The sequence below is a fragment of the Nestor notabilis genome, unplaced genomic scaffold (assembly GCF_000696875.1).
Source record: "Nestor notabilis isolate BGI_N333 unplaced genomic scaffold, ASM69687v1 scaffold12440, whole genome shotgun sequence".
In the NCBI taxonomy this organism is placed as follows: Eukaryota; Metazoa; Chordata; class Aves; order Psittaciformes; family Psittacidae; genus Nestor; species Nestor notabilis.
The window spans coordinates 119,969-130,877 of record NW_009911651.1 but is presented as its reverse complement, the minus strand read 5'-3'; the positions used below and the strand labels follow the sequence as shown (position 1 = coordinate 130,877).

Below are 10,909 nucleotides of genomic sequence, written 5' to 3'. Positions count from 1 at the left end.
TCAAGCTTCAAAAGAGGGTTAAAACGGAACGTCATCATTCATTTTTTATTCTTCGACGCTTCAACAGATCTGTGCTTTTTGTCACTTTCTCAGTTCTAAGTACTGAAAAGAAAGAACACCTAAAATTCAGTGCTTCCTCCACCAACGAAACGTCGGACCTTACTGAACGTATATGTGCTTTGAGAACTTTCAGAGCTGTCTCAAAAGAGCATGGAAAGCTGCGCTGTGTATTCTTCGCGTTTCCAGTATGTACACAAGCGTAAGGAGTGTAATGGGGCGTAACGCCATTTAAAAGAAAATCCTTCACATCAGCTTTTTGCAAGTCAAGCTCAATTTGGTGTCAGAGAAAGCCTGACGGGCTCAGACTTCATGTGTGACACTGCAAAAATCGTTTGGCCTGTCAGTTTCATGAGCTGAAAACACTAATATATGTATATATATATACACACACACACACACACACAACTTCTGTAAATTTTTTATAGTCTGAATTTTGACCTTAACTTTTATCAGATCTGTTTACATCTACCTGAAGAAACTGTGCTCTTCAGTCTATAGAATGATATCCTAACTTCTGAATTAATTCACAATTGAAAAATACTTTGGTATTTTTTTCATAGCAGTCATTCTTTACTTGGAAACTGTATCAGTAAGATCTGATAGAGTGATCTTGCTTAAATTTAACAACCTAGAGTTTTGCTGAATAGAAAAATGATGTAATTCTGATTATCTGTGTAATGCAAAGTAATGCAGGTAACTTGACAAGGCTAATTTTCTTCTACATGTTAGCTTAAAGAAGAAAAAGTGAATTATTTAATTGATTCCAGTAATTCAATCCATATTACACATAATGTCAATTATATAACTTTTTTATAAGCAGATCTTCTAGTTATTGGTTTTCATTGTTGTTTTTCATCCTTTATAAATAAATGCCTCATTTTTTGTTAATGAGGATCTTTATTTAAAAAGTCTTCCAGATACGAGTTCATCTTCTTGTCATATGCGTAAGAGAAGTATCTGAGGAAAGTTTCTTATTTTACTTTTAGAGTGCCTCGTAATATTTCCAGAATGCCCCTGTTGCAGAATTAGCTCTTTCAATGGAGTTATGATACTGTCCTGACAATTGCTGTAGAGGCAATTGGTTGCTCCTTTCACTGTGTGATTACTCACGCTTAATGCAGATGTGGCTGTTATTTTCATCTGGAAATTAGGAACATCTTTTGTTATTAGTTCTGATCTGTATTCTGTTATTAGTTCTCTTCTGTAAGCAGTCATTTTTATGTAATTGTTGATGTAATTGGGATGCTTCTGGTGCTTTACTAAGTTTTTCAGTATTTGCTGAATTTTATGCCGCTGCCCCTGGATGTTTTATATTCTAGTTTGTTTGAGGAAGGGTAAAATGTAAAAAAAAAAAAAAAAAAAGTAGCAAAAGATACCAGTGATAACTTTGGGGAATAAAACCAGTATCTCAAAATTCCAGTAAGTTAAAAATTCCACTCAATAATGGAGAGTCCTTATGTATTTCCTGTACCCAGAGGAAGCTTTTGAGGAAAAGGTGAAGGCAAGTTAAAGACAAGCTATACTCGCGTGTGCCAAATGCATGTTAAAACTATGTAGCACATGATCTATCTCTGCAACCTTTTCCCTTCTCTTTCTTTACTCTTGTTCTTATTGCGGTTGAGTGTTGTAGTTTCCTTTATATAGCAGGCAAATTTCTATAGCTGTAGGAATAACTGAGCAGAAAATAGTAATGGTTGAGTAGGGGGAGGAACCACAACTGCTTGTAACTGACACTCAGTTTCATGCTGTCCCTTTTGGTTTCTCCAGATTTGCCTGCATCAGAAATGCCTCATCTGCTTTCACGCAGTATAATGTAGAGAAGGTAACAGAAAGCATAAACCATACTGCTAGGTTAGGAGAAGAAGTTTAGCTTTTAACATCTCAGTTATATGTCCTAAAAAGTCAAAAAGGCGATTTTGTTGGAGAAGCAGGGGATAACTGGGAAGCAGAGAATGATGCAAGTATTTTGAATGATGTGGATATTCTTTATTCTCCTTAGAAGAAAACAATGATTGTAAGTAGCACTTGGAATGTTTGAAGGGCTGTTACACTGAGATTAAAACATTCATGCTGTATGTCTTGAAGTGTATTTGGACTTGCTGGGCTTGCGTAAGCTCTGTCCACCCTCCATTGTCATGTCTGCACCTGCACTTTCTCTGGCTTTCTTAAGCACCAAGTCAAGTTGAGCTGTTCTGTAATTTGTCATGGTGTGTGATGGCACTGTTAGCCTGTCTTATGTGACTCTAAAAATGGAAATGTTGTTAACCTCTTGTCTCATTAGACTCTGAATTCTTTTCTGGTCTCTGCTTCTGAAGTCAACAAAGCCATGAATCCATTAATGGCACACTTCAGATTATGAGAAGGATCACCTACTTGTGTGGTAAAACAAGTGTGTCAAAAAATGTTGGATGGCTTTTCTGAAACGTAGAGAGGTTCACCAAATTCGCGAAGGATGGAGGCATTCGTGACTTCCAAGAGATGTTGAACATCATCATTTTCATATTATTGTGAGGTTCATGAAGAGGAGGAGAGTGGTGGGGTAGGATCGCATTGTTCCATAGGTTTCAGATGACCAGAAATTATTCCAGAACTATTAAAGAGGAAAAAATACTTTCATAAAGTTACATGAGGAGCTTGCCCTCATGCTTCTGTGCCAGCATGGAGTACACCAGTGCTGGTGTAGAATCAAGTATCTGTGGTGCTCTAATAACTGATCACTTCAGACAGGTACAAATGCCATACATGCTTGGTGTTGGCAAGTTGTTTGTTGGGTGACCAGGGTGATTTCCGAAATAATTTTATAGGGGTATCTGGAACAAAAGTTGGGTTTGGGGAAACTGCTTGGTTTGTGAAAGTGTAGTGAGCCATTGCATGTTTCCATAATACGTGTTTTCTGAGGAGTGATAAAGTTAGGCAATACCATACTTTCTCCTGGTTCTGAAGTAACTGATAGACAGCAGAGGGAGATCTGCGAACACAAGCAAGGAAACGTTCCAGTAGTGAGGAGTTCTAGTATTTTTACTTAAGGAAACTAGCATCTCATGCCTTTCTAGTCACACCATTACTAGTTTGTGTAGGAGAGAGAGGTTGGAAGGTGAGGTCTTATATTTCTTAGGACATGGTGAACCCACTTTCATGGCTCATGAAATCTCAACCAGACAGAATTCAGGAAGGAGTGTTCAGTGATATGGTTAGCCATTGGAAGAAGTGGCATAGGGTGCACTTGGCTGGCTAAGGACAAGATGGAGAAGCAGCAATTTAGACACTAGTGTGTTAAAAGCTTTGTCTGCAGTTATCATGTGGTATACTTTAGACAAAGTCTGAGCTATACCCGAGTGTTTCATGCAGAAGTTCATCCAGGGATGTGGTATGAACTGATACCGTAATTGTGCATATGTTCTTTGAGTAACTGATTAGATTAACCATAAAGCATCCTGATTGATTTTCTTATCAGCTCTCTAAGGAAGTTTGGAGTTTATGAAGAAGAGTCTACAATTATATTAAAGTATTAAGTTGTATTTGATTTTATTGTTGTTGTTTGCAGGTAAAGGCCTTTATTACATGATGCTTAAATTGCTGTAGAAATTTTTGCTTTATTTTACATAAAAATGATTATTTTTTTTTATATTATAATAACATTTTCCCCCAATGATGATATGTCTGCATCTGCAATTATCTTAATAACAACAGATGCTGTGTAGCAATATATGAGATTTATAGAACAGATAAACCAAAAGATGGTTGACAATAACAATTGAAGCAAAATAGCTTCCTCTTGCTGTTTTCCAAGTGTTCTATGATGTAAATGTGGGATATGACAAAAGGAGTATATTTAAATTAACATGGAACAGAAGATTAAGTGAAATATTCCCAGAATCAAGTAGACAGTCTCAGTGATATTGCCTTTTTTTTATTTTTCTGGTGTATACAATTATTGTTCCCTTACCTCAGTTTGTTTTCCACTCCAAATCTGAAATGGGGTAAGAGTTGAAAGTAGAAGGTTAAGTGTTTGATACTTTTAGAGAAAATCAACAAGTTTTCATTTTTGAAGTAGTGTGTGGCCCTGAGCTGATGATCATAATGAAGGTCTCGAGGCAGTGGTAGTTTAACAAAGGTAGCAATTCTGTTTCAGAAGAGGCTAGGAAGGCAACTTCAGTGGTAGACAAGATTTAGGAAAGAAACGAGGAAAAAATGCCCTTATACCACTGCATAAGTCCATGATTTGGCCACATCTTGAATAACCAGTGGAGTTTTCTTTCTGTCCCAAAAGGGTTAGAACAGAACTGTCAAAAGTCCTCAAAAAAGGGCAACTAAAATAGTCACACATACAGGAAAAAAACACAAACAAAAAGCTATTTTTCTGTTTTGGTTTTTTTTTAGGACTGAATTCGTATAAAAAATGTTGGTGACGCAGATCTGACCTATGGTAATACCTTGAAAGAGTATGAATATTTCAGCAAACTGCCTCTTCAGTGGTTCCTCGTTAGCATCTGAAGTGCATGCTGCTGCTGTTAATGGAGATAAGAGTACCCTCCAAAAGCTAATAGCAGGTAAATGTTTTTATTGTACATGCGTTTGGGTTGCTTCAGAACTGAAGCATTTTGGTTTTGACTTTCTGCTCTGATCTTGTCTTGGTTTGGCTGGGATAGGGTTGATTTTCTTCCTAGTAGCTAGTGCAGTGCTGTGGGGTTTACCCTTTTCCAGTTTGCCGGTGCAGGAGAGAGAGTTACGTTGTGTATTTGTAGAATAAATGTAGTCCTGAAAATATGGCTGATTTTTCTTACTTTTTATTACCCATTGCTTTTGATTGGTACTTCTGCATGAAATAAAATAGAGTTGGTAAGTGATACAACCAGAAGAGTTCTTCAGGCCTCCTGTTTCAGGGAATTTCTGGAGAAGTGCTTTGGGCTGAAATATTTTGCCTGCAAATCCTTATTTTGGAACTGCTTTTGTGGGAAATTTGATAAACTTATTTTACAGATCATTTATTACAGTTAATGAAGTCTAGTCACTGTGTAGTGCGTATTTGTTAATTTCACAGCCAAAAGGTGTATTTTGAAAACACAAAGGAACAAGTACTTCTGTGTGCTGGTGTATCTTGTCAAATATACCACAAAACAGCCATTAGATCCAGATAGGGAAATCACTATTATTTTAGTGGTGTCATGCAGCAACAAAATAAAAATGCTGTGTGTTGTTTTTACATGAGAAAGAAATCTGCATGGTCCTTGCAGCCTTTGCTGTAATACCAGCATTTGGCTTTTCTGCTTTGTCGTGTTCTGACAGGATATGACACAGACCTTACTTTTGCCAGGACAGGACCAAAAAAAATTATTGCCTAGCAGAAGAAGAATGCATCAGAGTGATATTTTTAGCTGTTTACCAGGCACTGTTGAAAGTAGAACTTCATGCCAGAAGTAAATTGAGCAATTGGTGTTATTCACTGAACTTCATGACTGCCACTTAGCAGCATTATCGAATTCAGGACAGTACTTGATGCGTGTGTTCTAACCCAGCCAAGCTCTGCATCTTGATTATGTGGCTAGCGGTATGTTCAGTAACATAAAGTCTGACTTTCTCCTTCTTTTAGGAATGGCCTTTTACGCCTACATTTGTTATTAATTCCCTATTCAGTTACTAACATAAGAGGAGTATAGAGGCTGGTTAAACAGTCTCTTAGACCAGCCCCTCTAACCTGTTGGGTGTTTGTGTTTGGTGATTATTCCTTTTCCCATCTGTAGCTGGATGGAGCCTGTGTGACTGTATACAAACATATACACATATTATATTGCATATAAGTCATGAGTATGGATGCATGTGTAATCTGCCACCCAAAAGTCTGTGATTTTAAAGGAGCAGGTGTTCGAAATAATACAGCATGTTCTAGATACTATGTTCCTTTCGACATCCTGTGCCAATAAGAGGCAGAAAGAGACAGAATCAAAGCTATGTAGAAAATTTATATAGAGAAAGAGGGCTTTGGAACAAAGTGTCTTTTTATGATAACCACTGCTGATGCTTAACTACAGGACTTTCTATACAGCCTATGGGTTAAATACTGTGCAGTAGGATACATGTCAAGTGTTTATTGTATAAACAATGCACTAAGTGTGCTAATTGTTTGCATTGCATGAGTTGCCTGGTACTGTATCGCATTGTTTTAGAACTGTATGATCTCAGGCTTTGGGGAATACTTTTTATGTTTTGTACAACACTGAACGTGTCTTTAATTAACAGATCTTCAGTGTTAAAAGCCATCTGTATGATTGTAATCCTAGGCAAAAAGGGAGCAAAAGTTAATTTTGTGTTTGGAGGATCATTTTGCATTTAATGCTTTTATGTAGAGTTTTGGGAAGATGCATGTAATCGTTGTAATATAAGAATACAATAAAGTGTATAATAGTCATTATACTGAAGTGTGTTCAGTGCAACTCCTAATTCTAAAACCCTTAATAGGGTTTGCTTGCAAACAGGTACTTATAAATCTCTAATACAGTGTTACATTGTAAATGTTAACTATAAATTCTGGGTTGCACGTTTTTGTTTGATTCTCCTCTCTGCTTCTCTCTTCTGTGTTCTGCAATGTGGCAGATTGAATAAAACTTAAATCAGATATTATAAAAGGCAAGATTCTTTCAAGTAAGAAGAGGTGGTCTGTCTTTTAATAATTAAGCAGAATTCTTGTCCTCCTACTGCCCTTTCTCCTCTTCTGGTTTGAAAAATCCATAGATTAGAGTCTGTGGCTGCTTGCACAAGCTGCAAGGAAGTGATGAGGTATGAATATGAAAGTTACATTTTGGAATAGGGCCACTCGATTCTGTGGTGTTTATGACCTTCATTGGCGACAAGTTTGTGGAATGCATAATCTGGTGGGGTGAGGATGTTAATCCTGAAAGGGGAGAGGTCAGACAAACTTAATTACTTCGGCAGGTGTGTGGAAGAGAGTTTAATTTTGCCACAACACATTTTAGATACACCAATACGTCAAATGTTTGAAGGTTACCTGTGCTTTCTTTTTTTGCTTACTGCAGCTGTGAAGTCCACAAGGTGTCTAGTTAGCTGAATTTCATCAGCTTAATCCCCTTTAGCACCTCATGGTGATATAGCAGCCCTTAGTCCTTGTCTCTTGGCCTGAGTGCAGAGATACCCTATTAGGGAAATGCCCACAGGACTTCAACCATTCTAAGGGCCTTACAGAGCCTGGTAAGCAAACAAAATAATAACAACCAGAAACCTATTGCTAGCTGAAGATAGTTTCCTTACCTTCAAAACCAGTGTAGCAGCTTCAGATAGTTTCTTTACCTTAAAAATCACTGTAGCTGGTTCTGGAATATTACTGTCATTAAGTTTTAAAGGTCTTGCTCATTTTTTGCTCAGACTGTATCCAGTCATTGAAACTCTGTCACCAACTACATCACTCTTTGGGAAAATAAACATCTGTTGCTCTACTTAGTTGGGTTGTACTTGAGCTGTAGGCCATTTTTGCTTGTCTTGACCTTACCCATTTTTTCTAGTCTCTACATTCTGTATATCCTCTAACATTATGTAGAGAATAATTGGAATTTGAGGGAGAGGAACTAGACTGCTGACTTAAGAACTAGTGTAGTATGAGCGTATGTGTGTTACTGTGAGAAAGGCATGTTTATGTATTTCTTTTTAAAAATACATTTTGCAAGTTCCATCAGCTTTAACAAATTTAAGACATTGTTGAGGCTGTGTTAACACTGAACAGTGAAATATGGTTTAGTGATGTCTAAATTATCAGGATGAACAAATACTGTAAGGTCACCTGACTGTACTTAGCTAATTAGAGAAACTGGCTTGTTGGTTGGAAGCAGTGGCCAATTACGCTTTAGACGTCAGTATCTGTATGTTGCTGCACAGGGCTGCATGGCTGTTCATAAGTTTCTCTACTATGTTCTGTTGAATGGTAAAAGCATTTATAGTTAGCTAAAATACTGAAATGTAAAACATTGATGGCTTCACAATGTATATATATAACTTTTTAACTACTTTTTCTAATAGTAGAGGAAAGACTAATCTTGAAACTGCATCCACTTTGCAGTGAAATTTTAACAGTCTGAAAGTCTAGCAAGTGTTTTTACAAGTTAGGGAAAATAAAAAAAGTTGGATTCCCCTGTTCAACTCATAAGTTACATTTTTAATTATTTCCTAATGGCCATGCAAATAATTGAACAAGTGACAATTTTCTATATACTGCTTTTAATGCACTTAGTAGGAATTACAACTTGTCATACCAGTTGAAGTTGCATAGAAATCCAAAACAAACATACACGTTTTCTACATATATGGAAGTCTTACAAAATTTAGTAAAACTAGGATAACATGTTTTAAATGAGGCTGTTGATCATATGGTGAGAATGTAAGATTTGTGGAAGGGAAGGCATCAGTGTGGACAAGATTTGTTTCTGTATATGTCCTATTATGATATCAGTGGAAGCCATGTAAGTGGGGGAGCGTTGATATACATCTAAAAAACAAAGCAGAAAACAAATCTTGGATACAAATAAGATTAATAAATGACCACATAAATCAAGCTTAAACACCAACAATCCCTCCCCCCCAAAAAAAAGAACCAAAGCAAAACAAACAAACACCCCACCAACATCAAAAGAAAAAAAAGATGCATTTACAGGTCTAGACAAGAACTTGCAGTGCTAACATTTTATTATTGTCCATCTGACCAGATAGTGATGCACATGACATACTAAGGGAGATCAGAGTCTCTGAATTGACAGGAAACACAATTTTAGTGAGTTACTTTTATATGTTTTGGGTAAGTGGCTGTTGAGGATATGATCCTAAAAGTAAATTGTTAGAAATCATTAATGGGCTGGCAATAAAAATTTCAATGAATCCAGAACAGAAACAACTTTCGAGTTGCTGTTTGACTGCTGTGTACAGGACCTGAATTAGTGTTACTAAATGAGATTTCCTAACTCCGACCAGATTATACATAATAAGCAACAGCAGCCAGCTATAGTTGTGTGCTCAAAAAATGGTGAAGGACATTAAAATCAAAGAATCTAAAGTTGAGTCTAAAGAGTAAACTGCCTGCACACAGTGTGAAGCAAAAGCACTTAAGAAAAAGTTTAAGATGGTCAAAAGGGAAGGGACCATGGCTAAATAACAGTGTGTGAGTGGATATTAAAAAGCAAAAAGGTGTTTTTGGAAAAACAGCCTGTGCCTGAGGAAAGTGGATGCCAGTTAGGAATAATTTTCTAGAGGTATAAAAATTAGCTAGAAACCTAGTGGGTTGTTGAGGTGGAGGAACAGTCAGGGAAGACAAGGCCATGTGTGAAGAACAAAAGAAATGTTTCTATATTTGTATTCACAGGAGAGTTCACAAAGGTTCCTAAACTGTTTATTACAGAGCAGAAAGGGGTTTCTCAATGCAAATCACAATGTCTAAGCAAGAGAAGGTGTTGCAGAATGAATCATGAGAACAATGTGCTATTCACTCAACAGTTTTAAAGGAACTCTGAGATGGAGTGAACGAGCAAATGATTGCTCTAACTCGCAATGTCCTGATATACAGTGTTTTTTGTGACAGACTTGGTTGGTAGGGAATGAATTTTGCTTCTTGATATTCCCCTTGATTCACATTTAATCTGCTTGACTCTTCTCCTGGGTGAATCAATAGAAATGATAGTTAAGAATACAATTACTAGATATTTAAGTAAGTATAATATGCTATATGCTGGGGGAGAGTGAAGATTGTGTTCGTAAAGGAGAAGCATGCTTCTGCTGGAGATTTTTTGAAACATCAACAATCATGCAAACAAGGGAATATTAAAAAAAACCCAACAACATAAAAAAACCCAACCCCCCCCAAAAAGAAAAAAAAAAACCAAACCCAAAAAACCTTACCTGTTAAAATGCAATGTTTCTTGAGTAGTTGCAGACAACACTGCTACATGGGAGATAGATTTAGTCGGAATGTGTACTCTAGTGGATACCCATGAATTTTTAGGTGCTAGTTTCTATGTGGTGACATAACAGAAATAAGAAACTTCATAGTGAAGGGTGCATACTGCTTTGTTTGGAGGAGGTTTTTTGACCCTGAATAGGAATACAATGTTTTGATTTTTTTAAATAGGACATCTGACTTATTTAGCTTAATTGCTGCATTACTAAACTTACCAATTCAAGAAAGGTCAAAGTATTTCAGTAGTTTCCATATTGTAAGGCACTATGAAGTAAATAATGGTGTTGATGTAATATTGACATGTTTATGCTTTTTAAGCAAACATTGCTGTGAGTAGGCTTCAAAGCTTGTTTTAGTTACAGTATTTACAGGTTTCAGAACAACTCTCTGGTTATGTGCTGTTGCTGTTTTTTAAAGTAATCTTTGCAGCTGTGATCCGTATAACTATTTTAAAATTACATAAATTATGCCACTGCAGAATGTTACTGGGGCTAGTATTTGTGGAACTAATGTTTTCTGAATGTACTTTTTTCTGTAAATATATTTTGAAATGTCCTATAAAAGTCAATAAAACCAGGTTGAAAATTAGTAACTTTGAGTTTATCTTACACTTTATTATTTTGATCACCTTACCTGTGTAAGGTATACAGGTAAGGTACACAACACCTGTTAATTTATAAGATACCTTTTTAATAAAAAAGTAATACTTTTAGTTAGATACTCATAGACTTACTTGGTTTATGTTTTTTTTGTTTGTTTGTTTGGTTTTTTTTTTTAAGGCAACTCTGAGTTGAAAGATAAAGAGGACCAGTTCGGAAGAACTCCGCTTATGTACTGTGTGTTGGCTGACAGGCTGGACTGTGCAGAGGCACTGCTGAAGGCTGGAGCTGATGTTAATAG

The 10,909-nt window shown here is 36.5% G+C and overlaps 1 protein-coding gene across 1 annotated transcript in view; it reads left to right on the top strand.

Annotated features, from left to right (window-relative positions):
* The first annotated feature begins 4,483 nt into the window (after positions 1-4,483).
* Positions 4,484-10,909, top strand: part of INVS (inversin) — a 76,261-nt gene continuing 69,835 nt past the window's right edge. Inside the window, 3 exon segments of the mRNA XM_010015838.1 lie at positions 4,484-4,610; positions 10,789-10,907; position 10,909. The exon segment at position 10,909 is cut by the window's right edge and continues 47 nt beyond it. Coding sequence (XP_010014140.1) covers positions 4,505-4,610; positions 10,789-10,907; position 10,909 — 226 coding nt within the window. The 5' untranslated portion in view covers positions 4,484-4,504.